This window comes from Podarcis melisellensis (genome assembly GCF_964234715.1).
Source record: "Podarcis melisellensis genome assembly, chromosome: 15".
Taxonomy (NCBI): Eukaryota; Metazoa; Chordata; class Lepidosauria; order Squamata; family Lacertidae; genus Podarcis; species Podarcis melisellensis.
In genome coordinates, this window is record NC_138532.1 from 28,235,021 (window position 1) to 28,254,883 (window position 19,863).

At 45.1% G+C, this 19,863-nt stretch overlaps 1 protein-coding gene across 4 annotated transcripts in view; it reads right to left on the reverse strand.

Annotated features, from left to right (window-relative positions):
* Positions 1 to 19,863, reverse strand: part of FLI1 (Fli-1 proto-oncogene, ETS transcription factor) — a 118,517-nt gene that overhangs the window by 22,865 nt on the left and 75,789 nt on the right. For all 4 annotated transcript variants that reach the window (XM_081889924.1, XM_081889923.1, XM_081889925.1 and 1 more), the window contains 3 exons: positions 14,180 to 14,337; positions 9,611 to 9,814; positions 4,052 to 4,120 (listed from right to left, as the gene is read on the reverse strand). In XM_081889924.1, coding sequence (XP_081746050.1) covers positions 4,052 to 4,120; positions 9,611 to 9,814; positions 14,180 to 14,337 — 431 coding nt within the window. The remainder of the gene's footprint in view (positions 1 to 4,051; positions 4,121 to 9,610; positions 9,815 to 14,179; positions 14,338 to 19,863) is intronic.

The following is a 19,863-nucleotide window of genomic DNA, read 5'->3' on the forward strand; positions in this document are numbered from 1 at the left end:
AAGCTTGCTCAAGGTTCCTTTTACAATCCAGTTAAACACTAAAATAATATCTGTGTTTCTCTCATTAACAAAACAGAGCTTTTTATAGAAAAATGTATGTGGCGAGAGGTTTTGGCTTCCGTCTTTATCAACTGCTCTGATAAAAAGGAAATGACACTGTTTCAAAGGTGTCAGTTGCGGAGATTGGAGGACATCGTCCATGATGCGGAGATCATTCTCTAGCCTGAGGCCATGCTGACATGTCCTGTATACACATCCAGAGATTCTCCCTCTATGCTTGTGTTGTCATCTCTACAGCAATTGTAGATCAATCCAGCAGGCTGCACTTCTCTGAACTGAAATATTTCGCAGCTGGTTGCTCCGCTTCTTTTAGTCAAATTGCAGATTTGTAGTTCCTAAAATGCGTGTGTAGGCCAGTTGTAGTTTTACCTTATGTACTGGATATATCCCCCCTTTTTTGCACTCAGTTATATATTATATTGCAGGACCTGCATGTGATGCCCAGGACAGGGCCTTCTCTGTGGCTGCCCCAAAGTGGTAGAACTCTCTCCCAAAGAGATACATTTGGCAACTACACTATATAGCATCCAGAGGATGCTGAAGACGCAGCTTTTTACCCTGTCCTTTGACACCTAAGAGGTATTATTTTCAGAACCCACTCTATTTTGGGTGGCTGCATCTCTTAAATTCTTAAATTCTTAAATTCTTAAATTCTTAAATTCTTTATTAAATGCTTGCACCCTGGGACCTTAGGGAGAATGGCAGGTAATAAATTAAAATTGTGATATTGAATTGCATTGCTTTGATCTTGATTATTATATCATTGTTTTATATGCTGTTACGGCTGTAAATATGAAAAACACATCTAAAAAAGGAAATTGTAATCAATGAAACATCAAGTTATAAAAAGACCTGGCCCTTTTCCCTCCCCCAAAATCTCCTAGAGCCAAACCCATCAACGTCAGCAGACAGGAGATGTTGGCAGAGCTTAAACTGAAACAGATACGCTACTTGCTGCTTCTTTTTTCTGTAGGTGGGGAGGGTTAGCCTTATAAAGCCAGGATGAAGCTGGGATTTAGATTAAGTGATTGCTAAGGGAAATGGACTCAGCGGCTGCAGGATGTGGGAATGTGGAAGTACCACGAGACACAACACTTTTCAGAAGGGATTTTTATATAAAATGTGGGCTTCGTGCTGAAACAGACAGTTGCAAAGGCATGAATTAGCTAAAATCCAGACCCCGCCCCACCCCCCTAGTCAGAGAACAAGCAGGCTCTGGTGGGGTGCTGTGCCTGGAAAGTCATAAGGAGGAATCTTCGCTTGTTGGCCTCTAGACGATCAGACGTCCAAAGACGTCTGGCTTCAACGTTTGAGCGATCCACAGGACATTTTCTCCATGGATATAGAGCACTGCAATCCCATGGGGCACACTTATCTGAAAGTAAGAGCTCTCCCAGACACTCATTGTTTAGTGGGTAGGATTCAGATTGCATACTGCCAAAATTCAAGCTGCAGGATTAACATGGGTTTGGTGCTTTTGTGAGAAAAACCTGCCCCTCCCCCCCCCAGATAGAAATATTTTTGCATTAAGGAAAATGGGCAAATTTGTCTATTTCGGTGCCCCTCATTTTTTCCAGGCTTAAATTTAATCTGCTTTGTTTCCACATCCGTTTGCAATTTTTCCTGTACAAATCTGCACAAACGTTTCTGGGGTTTTTTCCCCTGTATGCAAACTTTTGTATCCAATTTGGGCCCATTTCTGCAGTTCCCCAATCAACTCTCCTTATTATTATTAGATGATAGACAGACAGATGATAGATAGATGATAGATAGATGATAGATAGATGATAGATAGATAGATAGATAGATAGATAGATAGATAGATAGATAGATAGATGATAAATGATAGATAAATGATAGATAGATGATAGATAGATAGATGATAGATGATGATAGATAGATAGATGATAGATAGATGATAGATAGATAGATGATAGATAGATAGATAGATAGATAGATAGATAGATGATAGATAGATAGATAGATATAGATAGATAGATGATAGATAGACATAGATAGATGATAGATTAGATAGATAGATGATAGATAGATGATAGATAGATAGATAGATAGATAGATAGATAGATAGATAGATGATAGATAGATAGATAGATAGATAGATAGATAGATAGAGATATAGCATCCTTTTGGGGCAGAGAACTGCCTCACAAATTTCAGAGGAGGGAGGAGGGGAAGTCAGGTTGGGGTGGTGGAGGGAGCCAAGCATGCTAGACCAACAGGCGGTGGCTGATATGGAGCACCAGTGAAATGGAACAAAGGAGGGGATGAGGGAGGGAGAGGAAGTTGCTCCTTCCCCCTCTCTATTGTCGCTCGCACCAGGCCAGGCTCCTCATCAACCGCACCAACAGCGACACAGCCGCCATTTTGGGCCAGCTGAGCTGAAATACGGGGATTGTGTTTGAAGTCCAAATGGGACAGGGTACTCTTTTGTCCAAAAATGGGGCAGTCCTGCTCTTTCTAGGGACGGGTGGCAACCTCTGGTATCATGAAGAGAAGGCCTCACAAAAGATGGATAACCAGAAGAACTTTTCCAAAAGCAGTTTATTTCAAGGGCGGCTGAGTGTGTGGAGAGCTTTATTGCAGAGCTAGAAGCATGATGCCCGATTGCTGACTCAGTTCATGGTACGGCAAGCCAGAAGGGCCAAGACAACGCAGTACACATCCAAAGACCAAGATCAGCCTCTGGGATGCACACACTTTAAACTTTCCATCTGCTCACCAGCTGCCTCCACAATGCTATGGGGTCAAAGCCTTCACACACATACACTCACAAGGGTCGGCTCAGATATTGCACAGCCTGCACCCCTCTTAACTTGATGAGGAAACCCAACCCCTAAAGAAGTGCTGCAGACCTGCTTTGGATCTTTGCTCAGCTTTGGCTTAGCAGCAATGCAGACATTGAGAAGGAGAGAGAAGGCCATGGAGGAGGAGAGGTCCAGGGGCTGCCTAGCATGGATGGGGGCCTCTACTGGGGAGGCCACGAACAGGGCCGTATTTAGGTTTGATGAGGCCCTCAGCTACTGAAGGTAATGGGGCCCTTTATATGTCCAGCTGTCCTTTGTCAACAACGAATTGTAGCTGTTTTTGTGTGTTGAATATATGCTATATGGTAATTTATGGACCTAATAGTTATCTAAAGCCATTTGCACATAACAAAATATGTATTTGATCAAAGTAATTGTTGAACTGAAATACAATTAAGAGGAAGTATATTAATAGTGAAATGGGGGGGGGGAGAGAGAATGGGGTCCTAAGCTATAGCTTGTTCAGCTTATACGTAAATCCGACACGGGCCACAAACACAACACAAATGAAGATAAAACCCCACAGGGGGACAATTACACACCTGTTCACCTGCACTGACTAATGCAACAAACAGAAAAGCAGAGCACCACCAACACACTCGGGTGCATTAAAATCAATATACAGCAAAAGAAGGCAAATCTCTGCCCCAGTAAGGTGAGGAACTGAACTTTAGACCAGGAATAGGGAACCTGTGGCCCTCCTGAACTTCACAGTATCATAGAATTTTGGAGTTGGAAGGAACCTCAAGAGTCAACCTCTTACAAGGGTGGAATCTCAACTAAACCAGCCATGATTGATGCCCATCCAACCTCTGCTTTAAAACCTCCAATGAGGGAGAGTCCATAAGCTTCTAAGGGAGTCCACTCCCATGTTGAACAGCTCCTAACACCAGCAAGTTGCTGAACTGCAACTCCCATCAGCCCCAGCACGCATGGCCAATGGCCCGGGTTGATGGCAGCCGTAGTTCAGCAGCTTCTGGAGGGTCAAAGATTCCCCACACCTGCTTTAGACAATGGAGAAGAAGGGAAAAGCATCTTCCCCAGCCTCTGGGATGAAAAGACAAGGAAGCAGATTCTGCGCATTTCCAAACTGAGCTCCTTGTTTGGTGCTTTTTACAGCAAAACAGTCTCAGACAAATGATCAAGATCCAGAAGAAGGAACTCACCTTCTTTGGCATTGAGTCGAGAGGATTGTTCCGTGTGGGCTGGTGTGTTGTAAGACAGCAAGGAACTACCTGGAAGGAAAAAAATAAAGGACAAGAAGAGGTTTAGCCTGTGCAAAAATGCGTATTTATAAAAAAACAATGTATAGGGGGAAAGCCTGTATTTTGGATGGATTTAGGGTAGAGAAATGCTGCAGATAAGTATTCACGATCAAATTATTTGCTTGGAAGGGATCTGTGCAGAGAAAGGAAGGAGAAACAAACAGTTTCCTAGTTCCCTTCTGCAGTTAGGATAATCGAATTGTAGAGCTGGAAGAATCATCCCAAGGATCATCGAGTCCAACCCCTTGCAATGCAGCGAATCACAGCTAAAGAATCCCTAACGTTCACTATCTCAAAAGGAAAATCAGCAGGTGTTCTGGAAAGTGCATCATCATAATCAGAGATTAACATCAGGGATCACATCTAATCTTAACGGAGCACTATCTGTGACTAGTTGCCATAGTCTATAAATCAGTTCAAAGTACCTAGCCAATTAAATCACCCTGAGACAATAATTTTGAAGAGAAAAACATCCCCTGTGTTAGAGAAGAGGCATTTCCCCCATTCGGCCAAGTGTGAGAGAACTGGGAATACCTTTTACGATATGACACATACCAAAACTACTGTTAAGTATTTGTATTATCTATCTATGGGTTGTATCCAGTGTTGGTCATACTCAGAGTAGACCCCCCGGCATGAATGGACATGACTAATTTAGGTTTATTAATTTCAGTGGGTTTGATCTGAGTAGAACTTAGATACAGCTAAGGTTGGGAAACAATGATTCAACTAAAAATTCATGAAACTGACCTGGTAACTTGAGATGAAATCAGTTTCCACTGATTCTTCAACAGGGGTAAATTCCATTAAACTCATGGGGTTTCCTTCTGATTAGCCTTATGCAGGATGGCATTGTTAATCTCACATTCTCCTCTCCTCTCTCTCCAAGCGGCATGTGATTCCCATCATCCCCATAGGATGCCCATTAGGGGAAGCGTGCAAGCACGATTCTGTGCAAAATAGCAACTCTCCCCTCCTGTGGCTTCCAGCAAGTGGTATTCAGGAACATTGTGTAGAGTCAGAGATGCCATCAACAGCCCTCTCCTTCTCCATGAATTTGCCTAATCCTCATTTGAGTGCCAAGGTCTCCTAACGGAAACACATTTGCAAGCAATTTCCCTTAATGCTATTTTCACAAATGCTGGCCTTTTTATGCATGTCCCTCCTTACAATACAGATTTGTGTGCACATTACTTGTTTGGAGAATCGCATCGAGAACCATCAGAGAGGTGCAAATTCCAAGGAACTGCTGCGTTTTGGTTCGCCGAGAATGTGTGATTTATTTAGGTTGGTTCACATTAAAATACAAACCAAACCAAACTTCTCACCCACCCCCTTATCCTTGGTTTTCAGATGGTGTTTCGTTTCGCTTTTAATTTGTTCCTCTCAAATATCTCAGCGAGGGAACTAATTCATGCCTGACACGTTTTCTGGCTTCTGGTTGGAAACGGATCCAGATTTCGATGTTCAGTACGACCAGCATCAGCCAGCCAGCTCAGTGCCCCAAGACCCAGCGATCAGACAGCCAGCCTACATGGCTGAAGTTGCAGACGGTGGGGCAGGGAGTGGGGCTGGCGAGGGAGAGGGGGAATTCCCGTCTAAGTGAACTTGTCAGATAAAACAAGGGCCACTCTCTGCTGAAAAGCACAAGTTGTGGCCGTCAACAGGGAGAGAGTCGCCCCAGGTTTGTTGCTAAGAGTTCTCACCTTTGCCCGGCAGTCTGAGGTTTCTAGTTGGGAACACCAGAAAAGGAAGAAAAATGTGTTTCCTATTAAAATGCTTAAATGAAAAAAGGAGGGGAATGTGTGCTGGGGGGGGCGGCGGGGGAGCAAGAACGAAGCAGACATCAAGACTTTAAGGGCACTGAGACCAGCAGAAATACCAGACCTGGAATCCTTAACTGACAACTTTTACATTCTAAAGGGCTCATGCCGGGATGGCAAACCCTCACTGCTAATTCCAGGTTATTATTCATTTTATCATTTTTATCAGAGTAAGTTAAACAAAGGAATACAATAAAAGCGACAGAAGTTCAAACACACGACAAAGAAGCAGAATACTTAAGACCATTAGGAAATTTCACATTGTACCGCGGAAAGCTGATAAATCATTTGGCTGCAGAGTGCAGGGCTGCTTGAAAGCCCTTTTGCAAACAGCCGCATGCTGCCTTTTAAACCTCCACTACCCAGACATTTAGAGGTGTGGTGTGTGTGTGTGTGTGTGTGTGTGTGTGTGGTGTGGTGAACATCCCTATGCTATGCTTTGAAGCCCCAACAAGGGTAAGGAGGAAAGGATCTGTCCTGCTGGGCAGAAAAGGTCCCCCACCCATGGTGTTTCATTTCAGAAAGTGCAAATGTGTTAATTTTACCTTTAGGTGACAAGCGAACCAGATCTCCCACCTCACCGCTTGCTGAGTCTCTAGAGACTGAAAAAGGATGTGGTTGATCCCCCTGTAAGCTGCTTGTCTGCGATTCTTACCCTGGTGCCTTCGGGGCAGGACTCTGGCCCAGGACCCCAGTCAGCTACCATAGGGCTGGCTTGCCCTACTTTTAAGCAAGTGATGATCCGGACAACCATTAAACCCAGAGTCTAAAATTCCCCAGCTGCTCCACTGCTCTCTGCAAAGTGTTCCTCACTCACTGCAGTGGATTAAAGTGCCCCCAATGTCCTTCTGTTGTGGGGAAGTAAGGAGCCATCTCACAAGCGCCTTTCTTGGTTTAGAGATGCAGCGCAAAACATCCAGTGGAAATTAAGTCTGGAAAAACAATAAATTCCCTTCAAAGGCATGACGCCACAAGGGAGTTGCCCAGAAATCCAGAAACCAGACTGTCGTGAAGCAGGCACAGGAACAGCTGTTTGGAAAGGAGTCATGTCCAGTAGCCTGGCTTGGCCTATGAACACGCTTTAATGAGAACAAGGCTTTGCCCTATCTCCCTCAAAGCCCACACCTCTTCCCACCCCCAATTACAGCCAGAGATGGCAGCAGCAAGGAAGCAGTGCAGAGGATCGCAGCCTCATCCCATGGAGTCAGTGTGCAAAACAGAAGAAAGGAACAGATCAGGTGCCCAGGGAGGCAGGCTCATGGAAGTCATTGACCACAGCAATCAAGCTGAAAAGTGTGCAGAGGAAGGCAACCAAGATGATCAAGGGTCTGGAAACCAAGCCTGAAGAGGAGTAGAGGAGGGAGTTGGGGATGCTTAGCTTGGAGAAGAGAAGACTGAGAAGTGATAAGAGAGCCATCTTCAAATATCTGAAGGGCTGTCACACAGAAGACAGAAGAAGCTTGTTTTCTGCTTCTCCGGAAGAGAAGATCCAAACCAATGGATTCAAGTTACAAGAAAGGAGATTCCCACCAAACATCAGGAATAACTTTCTGATGGTAAGAGCCATCCAATAATGGAACGGATGACCTTGGAAGGCGATGGACTCTCCTCCATTGGAGGCTTTTACAGCAGCCTTTCTCAACCTGTGGGTCCCCAGATGTTGTTGAACTACAACTCCCATCACCCCTAGCTAGCAAGGCCAGAGCTCAGGGATGATGGGAGTTGTAGTCCAACAACATCTGGGGACCCACAGGTTGAGAACCACTGTTTTAGAGAGAGGCTGGATGGCTGTCTGACAGGGATTCTTTAGCTGTGACTTCTCCATTACATGGGGTTGAATTAGATGACCCTTTGGGTCTCTTCCAACTCTATGATGGTTGAGTGCAAGTCACTACACTGTGACAGCAGGAAAACACCAAGAAAGTGATGTTGATCAGCGCAACTCTCCTAGTTGCCAAGTCAGATGTGGGCGGAAAGAAGCCTCAGAACGTGGCGGTGCTGAGCATTACGTCCTCAAAGTTGCTGCACTCCAGGAAACCACATTTTGAGGCAGATAAGAGTGGGAGGCTGCTGAACTGGAGGTTGCTGGCAAATCTGTTTGGCTTTGGGTTGCACTGAGAAAAGACTTTGATGGCTTCACTCATTGAGAGGCAGAGTAGACCCACTGAAATGAATGGACCTAAGCTAGCCATGCCAGTAAAATTCAGCAAATCTGTTCTGTATTGGATACAAGTCTTCGTGACTGGATCTTACAAATTCCAGGTGTACAGAAAGCAGAAATGCAAACCCTTTGGTTCCTCTTTTGCACTCTCCCCATACAAAACATATTTGCATGGATCTCATTTCTGAGTTCACATGCATATAGGCATTCTGCTCTAGCTCTTTATTATGACATACATCTGCATGCAAGCCTAACTAAACATTAAGCCAGCCATTGGATGTGCAGCCAATCAGGTGATTAAAAACAACAACATCCTAGGCACACATACCCCATGGATTTCCATTTGGATTACACCATGCGTGGAGGCAACATGTGAACCTTCCCTCCCCAACTGCAACCCTAATAGAAAAAAACTACCCTGTGCTGCAATTAGCAATGGGGGGCAAAGTTCCCATTGGCCCCCATAAGTGTCATATGTGCTGTGCTCTTAAGGAGAGGCTTCCCACACACTTCACTCTATATCGCTTGCACAGAGACAGAGCTTCTATAACTACTTAATCTTTCCATCAGTTAATTGGAGACACCTTTTTTCAGTCAGACAAAATGTCTGCGGCTTGGTGTTTTAAAAAGTTGTTCTCAGCGAGATAACAGAGCTAAACAAATAAGCAATTCATTGATCTGCATTTTCAGAGGAAACCCGGTGGATCTGCTCTTCCACAACGCCAGCTAGGTTTTTGTGATAGGAGCCTCAGGGGTGGACTTTGGACTTTCAAACTTCAGAGGTGCCCTATGTGAGGCCAAAATTCAGTGCCCCACCACCTCTCCCCTTCCTTTCTGCTCAATTCACTACTATGTCTTAGTTGCAATACCCCCTTGGCTCAGTGCCCAGTGTAGTGGAAGCAGTTGTGCTGCCCTAAATCCACCTCTGAGAGCGGGTACAAGAAAAAACCAGGCAGAACAAGTACAGCTTGGGAGATTTTAGTTCAGGCATGGAGAGACTTTGGCCATCCAGATGTTCCTGGACTCCAAATCCCATCAGCCCCAGCAAGCGGGGCCATGGGCCAGGCATGAAACATCTGGAAGGACACTGTTTTCTTGCATTTCTTGATTTCTTGATTTATTTTATATACCACCTTTATTTTCCAAGGATCTCAAAGAGAGGCACCTGGTTCTCCTCCCCATTTTTATCCTCACAAGAACCCTGTGAGGGAGAGAGTGGGTGGCCCAAGGTCACCCAGTGAGCTTCATGGCTGAGTGGGGACTCGAACTCTGCTCTCCCAGGTCCTATCGCAACACTCTAACCATTGTGCCACGCTGGCTCTTGCTGTTGACCCTGGCCCCCCCTTTCAACCTCTTTCCTTTTCTCCTCCCAGCTACCCTTCTGACTTCAGCTCTCGGCCAAAAGAACCTACTCTTTGTTTGACGTGCCAGGCAGGCCTCCGAGAAAGAAGAAGGCAGAACAGAGCAGTCACTTACTTTCCCTGAGGTAGCTGAGGTGAGACAGCAGAACTTCCGTGTTGTAAAGAGATGTGGTCCGGAGGAAATCCTCCTTGTTCATCTTGCAGAGCTCCTTCCCGTCCATGTTCTGGAAGAGGTTGGTGTCGATCTCCATCAAGCCATACTCCTTGATAGCCCACTCAAGCCACTGGCGGACATGCTCCTGGGTCCATAATGTGGGGTCTGCCAGAAGGAAGCGGGGGGAGATACTGATAAAGCAAGAGTCATCAAGGTTTTTCTTTTACAACAGGTATGGGGGACTTCTGGCCCCCCAGAAGTCGTTGAACTACAGTGTCCATCATCTCAGGTTGTTGGCCATGCTTGCAGGGGCTTATGGGAGTTGTGGCTCACTAACTTCCAGAGGACCAAAAAAAGCCCCCCACTCCTGCTTTAGAGCAACAGTAAAACTGTTATCCTGCTCTCCGCAACAATGTGTATAGCCTTTGAGATTCCAAGTGTTCAGAGTGGATTATATGCCAATGCGTTTACAGTGGTACCATGGGTTAAGAACTTAATTCATTCTGGAGGTCCGTTCTTAACCTGAAACTGTTCTTAACCTGAAGCACCACTTTAGCTAATGGGGCCTCCCGCTGCCGCCACACGATTTCTGTTCTCATCCTGAAGCAAAGTTCTTAACCCGAGGTACTATTTCTGGGTTAGTGGAGTCTGTAACCTGAAGCATATGTAACCCAAGGCTACATATTATTATGTATTATTGATTCAACAAAACTTATGTACCATTTAATTGCTGTAAAAAAACTGAAATAACAGTCACATCCAGGCTACCGGCTTGAATAAAACCAGCACTTCCAGAAGATGCATAGGCTCTGGCTTTGGAGAGTCTCCAGGGGAAGAAAATTCTGAAGCTGAGGAGCAGCCACTGAGAACATTTCTCTGTGCACCGTTGTTCTTATGTAGGTCACAGTGGATCACAGGAGTGAAGACAGTTCTGCAGGTAAGTTGGGCCAGATTGTTTAGGGCAGGCATGAGCAACCTGTGAAGGCCTCTGGATTCTGCTGGACTCCAGTTCCCATCGGCCCCACCCAGCATGGCCTATGAACAGGGATTATTGGAGTTGTAGTCCAAAGCCATTAGGGGCGGGATTGCCAGGAATCACTCCCCCCCCCATAGCTTTCCTGCTCCGTCAATGTACAGGTAGCTAAGGGAGTGCAAATCCCACCTCTGCCACGAACTCACCACTTGGCTTTAGGAAAGGCACTCCCTCTCAGCTTCAATCTTCCCTGTTTGCGATATTCAGGATAATGACACTGACCTACTTTACAGGCTTGTTGTAAGGATTGCAACTAAAAAAAGCAAGTGGGCGGGCTCTGGGCACTTGAAAACGCAAACAAGCACCGAAAGATTGTTGGGGGTTGTGTTATTCCTATCGATGAGCCATCAGTTTCAGATACTGAAGAGATTAGAATCATAGCATCGTAGAATTTGTAGACTTGGAAGGGACCACAAGGGTCATCTAGTCCAACCCCCTGCAATGCAGGAATATTTTCCTCAACGTGGGGTTCAAACCCATGGCGCTGAGTTTAAGAGTCTCGTGCTCTACCAACTGAGCTAGATGAGAAATTTTTCCACCAGTAAGACTTCAGTGCGACTAAGAGGGTTGCCTCTGCCTTCCTCTCTCTCTTCCTACAGACTGGCCAGTGGGCTAACCTTGGCCGGCCAGGGGTCCCAATTTGGCATCCGATGACCTTTTCCCCAAGCCACGCTCACCTGCCACTCAGCGGACATAGTTGTGACATCAGCAGATGGGAGGGCAGAGCTCATTTCTGCATTAGCTGTGGGTGCTTGTGTCAGAAGCCAAATGGGCAGGATTTGACCCCACCACTCAACAACTCACTGCACGCATCACGCTGACCCCATCATGGCACCTCTGTTTTCTGAAGAGCAGGAGGTCTTACTCCCCACCCCCTTCAGCTACTCCTGCAGGTCTCCAGTCACAAAGCAGCTACAAACAGGCAGGCCAGCACATTTGGTCCTACTCTCGGCCCGTTGCAAATCTCGTACAGATGGGTTATTAAAAATTTTGGACGGATGTTCCTTACTGCGCTCCAGAAAGTAGTAAATTCTGTGAAAATGACCTCTCCTTGCTCAGACAAGCTGGCTTCCTCGGTCTGAGTCATATTTCCAGACCCTGCTGACAAAAACAAACTCTCCCCCGCCCACTCACCCTTCCCTTGCCACGCTAGCCCTGCAGAGTCAACACAGGAGGAGCAGGGCAGGAAGAATGATGGATTCCGTCCACAACGACACATTGCTGCCAAGGACTGACATACAGAATGCTAACCGCCAGTGGCGATTCTAGGAACTGATAGGGCAATTCCACGCTTGGCTGGTGCAGGCTGGAGGAGTTTAGGGTACCAACTACATTAGGCTGGCCTTATGCCAACTTTAGGGAAGCGGGTGGCGCTGTGGGTTAAACCACAGAGCCTAGGACTTGCCGATCAGAAGGTTGGCAGTTCGAATCCCCACGACGGGGTGAGCTCCCATTGCTCGGTCCCTGCTCCTGCCAACCTAGCAGTTCGAAAGCACCTCAAAGTGCAAGTAGATAAATAGGTACCACTCCAGCGGGAAGGTAAATGGCGTTTCCGTGCGCTGCTCTGGTTTCACCAGAAGCTGCTTAGTCATGCTGGCCACATGACCCGGAAGCTGTACGCTGGCTCCCTCGGCCAATAAAGCGAGATGAGCGCCGCAACCCCAGAGTCAGCCACAACTGGACCTAATGGTCAGGGGTCCCCTTACCTTTACCTTATGCCAACTCTGATATAGCAAGATCAGAAAGCTGCCTTAAGTGCAGACACATTTGTGCAGACACAAACCCAGGGTTGCCTACTCTGACCACCAGCAGCTCTCTAGGAAGAGATCTTTCCCACATCTCATTCTGCCACCTGTTTCTTTTAACTGGAAATGGCAGGGAGGGAACCTAGGCGCTTCAGACTCCAGTGCACATTCTCTACCACTGAGCCATGGCTTCTTCCTCCAAAACCATTCACTCTGCAGAATCTGCTGTAGCCATGTTTGGTCGGAATGCCAGACCATGGTTTAGTGGAAGATCACATGATCCTAGATTTCTCCAGGCTCCTAGATTTGCTCCCTCCTCTCTTCCTTCCACACAGCTGAGGAGTTCAGAAGCATGCTCAGTTGAAACAAGCCGGCTCCATAAACCATGGTTGGGTTATTTAAAGCTAACCATAGTTACCGTGAACCGCAGTTAACTATAAAATAAAGTAAATCTAACTATAAAGTTTCTACTTTAAAACCAACACCCCTGTGCCTCTCCTTAGGGAGCAATATATCAGGGTCTGAAGCTGTTTTTACAGAGGTACCTATCACTGCATGTCTGCCTCTTTATCTGCATCCTGTGCTATTTTTCTCATGACTCTTATCTAGACATGCAGGGGTCCCCTTCGGAAAAAGAGTCATAGCAGAATGTATTCTGCATGCCCTTTACTTTCCTTCTCCGCTCTCCCAGATTCCGACCTCAGGTGAACTCTTGCAATTGTAATTACAGCACAATAGCATCTTGCATGGGGGTTATGATCCAGGGTTGGTGCGTATAATTAAAAACACATGCACTTGAACCCTCTCTTTGGAACAGTCCTCACATGACCATCCTTGCTTACCAAGAAAAGTTGAAACATACAAAATGTTAAAATACTAAAACAGGTTAAAATCCACCTTAGCATTTCTAAGCATCTGGACAGTCTTGTCTAAATAAGAATGTTTTTAGCAGGTGCCAAAAAAAAGTACAGTGGGGGTGCCTGCCTAATATCAAGAGGCAGGGAGTTCCACAGCACAGATGCTGCCACACTAAACAACCAAGTTCTTACAAATGAGGAACGAGTATTATGTGGCGAGTGTAGTAGTGCCAATTCAGCAAGCGGGCACATGTGGGGTAAGGTGATCTCGTAGGTTCCAAGTTGTTTAGGGTTTTCTAACCAACAGCAGAACCTTGAACTTGACCTGGCAGCAAATTGGCAACTGGTGCAGATCTCTGAGCACAAGGCGTTATATGCTGGCAAGCCCTTACACCTGGCAGCAATCGTTCATTCTGCACCAACTGCAGCTTCTGGATGAAGCGCGAGGGAAGCCCTGAATAGAGCGTGCTGCAGTAATCCAGTATTGAAGTAATTTAAGTGCATGAACTGCTGTGGCAAGGCTTTGGGTCAGGGATAAGGAGCCTGTGGTCCTCCACGACTATAGCTCCCATCAAACATGCCCATCAGCCATATTGACTGGGACTAATGGGAGTTCAACAGCATCTGAGCGCAGGGAAAGGGCACAGGTTCCCCAAGTTTGGACCAGATTCATCAAGGCAATTCAGGCATCCTCAACTTGCCATCTTGCCATGGTGTTTGGATTCATCACTGACCCCAAAATGGAGCCTTCAGGAGCAACCACAATAACCACCCTTCATTGAAGGCCTACAGTATTCCTGTTCATTTCTCTGATGAAAGAGGTCATGTTAGGACCAAAACCAAATCTGGGCTATGCAGATGGGTGTCAGTGTCCCAGAAACTGTTGAACCCCTACCTGCTGGCACAATGACTCTCCTCTCATTGGTTGTCATGTTGGGGGGAGGAGGTCCATTCTTCTCATCCATGTAGGTGCCATAATTTAAGGGGTTGGATTCAGTCCCAGCACCGACCAGCTTGTTGCATTTGCTGACACTGCAATCCACCGGGGACTCCCTGAAATGCAAACACAGGGGGCAGATCAGTACCAGGCAATCGTCAGCTCCAGTGCAACTACACAGAACAGTAGAGTTGGAAGTGATCCAATGGGTCAGTCCCCTGCAATGCCAGAGGAAAGAGGGCTTCTTGTGCCAAGGAGGGAAAGCGGGGCAGCAAAAATATGTTAGGAAAGCCCTGGGCAGCCATGATGACCCACAGGCCTGCCCACCATGGGACATTAAAGCAACTCCCATCTGAAACGACTGAGGACCATGATCAGTGTAGACCAAGTATAAAGGGAAAGGCTGTAGCTCAGTGGTTAGAGCATCTGTTTTGTATGCAAAAGGTCCCAGGCATCATCTCCAGTGGAGGCAACTCAGGTGGGAGTGGGAACATCATTCACCTGAAACCCTGGAGAGCTGCTGCCTATCAATGTCTCAACAAAGAGCTAGGAGGGCAGGGGATGTGGTCATGGCCTGTGTTACCCATGGAAAGCAGAGCTTGCCCACATGGCACAGTGGACATTATACATCATATATTATTTCAGGGTGTGTATGTGTGTGTCATCTGAACTTACCACCTCTCACATTCACACACACACACATCTCTCACATTCACACACACAAAATCCAGCGTTGAAATAATTGCCCCCATTCACTGAAAAGGGAAGCCTTACAACTCTGTGCTGGATTCCCATCTGGCGAACAAGCCTGAAGGATTTTCCAATTGAGAACATTAAATTTGTTTGTTAAGGCGCGGAGGCAGAATTACTCTAGCATAGTTATCGTGGCTAGGAGATAAACGTTCCGCTGAGATATTCTCGAGGCGGATGGTAATTTTTTCCTCATGTCTTTCTGGGGAGAAAGGCTGCTTGGAAATGGAAATAAGATGTATAACTTACACATGTTAGAATTTAAGGTTGCACTATTTCGCCTACTGTTTTTCCAGGCACCGAACCAAAGTCAGTCTTTGGAGAGGCAAATTGCTGGAGTTTTAATGTCCCCGTGGCAGTCGGGGCGGGGGGCTGTTGAGGAACTGCAGGGCAGACAAGGCTTGGAGAGAGAGAAAGAGAGAGAGAGAGAGAGAGAGAGAGAGAGAGAGAGAGAGAGAGAGAGAGAAGGCCAGACCATTTCTCACTGGCAGCAGAAATTCTCAGTGTCAGGTGTTAAAAGCTGCAAGTATTTGGAGTGCAAAATCTTTGGCATGCTACAGAGTTTCTCTGGAGGGATTACAGCCTTCTCCAAAGTAGTGTTTGGGCTGCCAGCAGATGTATAAGATGGGACAACATCAGAGAGCAGAAACTGCTGTCAGGGTTTCAGGTTCAGATGTCTGGTGCTGTAAGGCTGAGGGGTTGATGCTGTGGTCCTCTGGATATCATTGGCTTTCAATTCAGTCCCAACCAGTGCTTTTTTTCTTTAAAAAAATATGTTTAGGGGTACGCATTTTCCTACTCATATTGAAATACTGCCCCTCAATGAAGCCAAACTTAAATTCACAAAATGTTTAGGGGTATGTGTCCCCCCCCCCGAAAAATAAGCACTGGTCCCAACCAAACAGACCAAAGGATGATGGGAGTTGAAGTCCAACAACATTGGGACAGCAACTTCTTCAGCAATCTAGGAGGGGCCCAGAAGCTGAGACTCTGAGGTAGCAACCATGCTGTGACTACCCTGGTGTTTCTCACAGTGGGAAGGGGAGATCTGAATGCGATAAACACTCAATGGCACTCAATTGGAGAGCAGCAAATGGTCACAGTGCTATGAGCATTGACTCACTGAGGATAGAGAAAGCCACGTATGGTCTCTCTGATGAATATGAGAATGGCAGTTGTCTCAATTATTTTGTTTAGAAGCCACCTAAGGTTTCCAAAGGATCTCATATCAGGTCAGTCCACTGGGGCTTCTAGCTCAGCATTGTCTACAGTGGCTTGCAGTTCTTCCAGTCCAGGTAGAGATATAAAGAACTGGATGAAGAGCATGTGCTATGGGCCTTCCCACCATCTAAGTTCACAGGGCTTTGTAGATGGATTCCTGGGGAAGGAAAGGACTACCAAGAGCTACTAGCCACGATGGTCACGCTCAACCTTCAAAATTCTCACTTTTCTGAATTTTGCAAGCAAGGAGCACGAAAATGCATTTACTGGGGTAAAACGTGCATTAAAATGGATCTGTTCACGAAACAGAGCACTGCAAAATGGATCACATTTGGGGAGATAGCTTCACAAAAAAGAAAAAAAATCTATATTGGGCAAAATTGCATACAGATTAGGGGAATTTCACACGTGGAAATGAGGATGAATTTTCACGGAAAAGAAATTGCAACCTGGTGTGGAAAGGTACAGAACTGACTGGCAGAAAGGCAGATCCAGAGAGGAAATGAAAGGGACAGATTTGCCCAGTGCTTTTTTTCTGGGGGGATGCAGGGGGACATATAACCCTAAACATTTTGTGAATCTTTGTACTTTTGTCCATTTACTGTATTTGTTTTCCCCGATTTGAACTATAAAATGGTAATTTTCTTGAGTCAAAATGAGAGTACCCGTAAAGGGTTTTTTTAGGGGGGGGGACAGTGGATTTGCCCATCCCTGGCTGGATGCACAGGTGAAGAAGAGAGTAAAGGCTGCTTTCTTGGGAGGCAGCTGGAGCCCTGTAAAGAGGGGGGCTGAAGGAGAGGGAGAGGCAAAAAGAAAGAAAGGAAAAAGAGAGAGAGAAAGAGACCGTGTTTATTACTCAGAATCCAAGAGTCACAGCTCTGCCAAACAATTGTGGGGTACAAGAAACAGATGAACGGGGTGGAGGTGGACCCTGCAAACCACAAACATGGGGTGTCAGCATTATTTGTGGGGGGGCAAGGCCTTTCTGTGTGGCACAATGCCAAGGACACCAGCTACTTTGCCAATGAGGGAACTCAGGCTATATACAAAGATGACTGAGTCTCGAGCCTATTATTAAACTCTCCCCTCGCATTTGCAAAAGGAGGAAATTTCACAAAGATTTCAACTGGCCTTCTATAGGAATGGAATTGCCCCAAAAAGATGTTAGATTGCAGCGAGAATTTTACTAGCCAAAAAACTGGAAATCACAAGAAATACCAACAGTGGAAGATTGGCAGTTGAAGATGTTGGACTTTTTGGAGCTGGCCGACCTGACTGGAAGAATCCGCGAGCAGAAAGAGGAGAAATATCAAGACGACTGGAAGAAATTTAAGGAATATTTAGCTAAATTTTATAATATAACATAAGTGGAAATACTTGCAAGTACCAAATTGGTTTAGGATTAAAGTATGTTGAATTGTATAATACTATGGATTGAGATTATCATGAAAAGAAAGGAAGTTAACAATTTGAACTAGTTAATTTTATTAGAAAGTAGATATTGGAAAATTGCTAAAATGACTCAGTGAAAATTAGGAAGGATGCGAGGAAGTCATTTAACAATGGAAATTAACTTGGATTTTTAACTGTAAGAAGTTTTATATGTTTGTTTATTTTGTCTTTTTAATATGTTTTGTTATTTTGTGTTTGTTATAAACTTGGAAAACTAATTAAAAAAATTGGGGGGAAAAAGATTTCAACTGGCCTTCTGCGTCTCCCCATCGCCACACAAAGATGGGGACAATTTGCCCTGCTTTACAAGGACCCTCCATCTCCTGCAGACTAAAGGAAGAGAAATCAGAATAGCCAGGATAACAATGAGAGAAGGCATCTGAAGGCTCTGTTTCTTTCATGGCTGCGGTTGATAAGCAGGCGTTTCTCTCTGGATCAGTTTGGCATTATCAATGAATTAAGCCAGGGAGAAAAGTAAGTATTCTGGGCCCTGATGTGAAGGAGCCAAGATGAGTGCAGCGAGGAGGCTTCCCAGCCATTGGGATAAATCAAGGCCACTGCAGATTTTAAAGGGCTGCTTAAACCGGATCCCCCCTTGTCCAAGGACTTTCTGTGCTGGTTTACACACAGACACACAGACACACACTCTGTTTTCCTGGGCAGATAAACCACGATTCCACGTGGAGAAGGGCACTTTCTGAAAGTCACAAACTCCACCCAATGGGATAGATACTATTTTTACAAGGTGAAATACAGAAGTGAGGAATTGGAGGTGGGTGCAATTGTGTGCTGGATTTCCCCCCACCCTCTCTGATGTTTTTCTTAACTTTGATATGACCCACGATGCTCCCCCAGTTCAGTGGTGAGCAGCTGTTAGACTTAACCCATGAGGTAATTTTGAGACCCTGGCCTGAAATGGTCTTACTCTATAATACCAACAAAGGAAGAATGGCAGATGAAATGGATAGAATATGTAGAAATGGCAAGATTGACCAACAGAATTAAGAAACCAAGATGGGGAAATTTTTTTAAAAAGAAGATTGGAAATGTTTTACAGAATATTTGGAAAATTATTGTAAGCCTATTGAAAAGTTAACAGCAATAGAGTTAATTCAGCAGTAACAATTATTGAGATAAAAAAATGAGAAAATGAAAAGTGAGGGGTCAATTAGAATATGCTGTGGAAAATAAAATAATCAAGTAAACCATGGAAAGGGTGGGGGATGTCAACATTAAATGTTTATTTGATATTGGGATTATTATCTAATGTTGCAATTGTGAAATGAAAATGAAAAATGAAATTATTTTTAAAATGAAGAAATGAAATGATTTTGCTACCCCCACCCTCTCAAATTCTACGAAATGCATTTTATTGTAAATCACTTTCCTGGTTGTGTGTGTGTGTGTGTGTGTTTTTAACCATCAAGCAGTATATAAATTTGGTGAATTAAATGAAATGTAATACGATACAACAGTACATAAGAAATAAAACAAGTTATTTAAATATAATTTAAAAGCATACAACACCTAGCACGGTGCATTACTATGGCTACAACAGGCAGAAAAATTGTTATGTGATTCGCCAAAACCATCCACAGTGTTCTGTGGAGGTAGGAGGAGTTTGAGAACCGCTGGAGCTGAAGATTGCTCTTGGGAATCTTTTATTAATTCCTATTTTTGAATGACAAAGGTTGACATTCCTACTGTCTGGTTTTTGTTTGTTTGCTTGTTGTGGTTATTGAAAACAATGATAAAAAAATTGTTTCAATAAAGAAAATATCCCAGGGACAGGCATATGGAGTCTGTCAGCAGAGCCCAGAATTAACACTGCTGTCTCTAAGGTGTCGGGGTTAAGATTCCCACCCTGATAGTTCCATAATCCTATAGCAACCTTAAAATCAAAGCACCAGGCATTATTCTTACAGAGTTGTCCTGTTTGCAAAAAACAATAACAGCTGCTAATCCAGCACAGACTCAGGCACTAGAAAATATTTATCCGGTTCTCGCTGGAAGGATAATAATTCAAATTGCCTTGGCTCATGGAGCCCGACATATTGTCCCCATTTCTTTTGGAGCACAAGATTCCTCGGAACGAGCCACCAATTCTGTTTATCTGCCTCTAGGCACTGCTTCTGAATTTCCTCATTTCAGGCGCAGGAAAGAAGATCACAAGGGAGGCTAAACAGCAAGCCAGCGGCGAGTTTCACCCGTTGCTGATC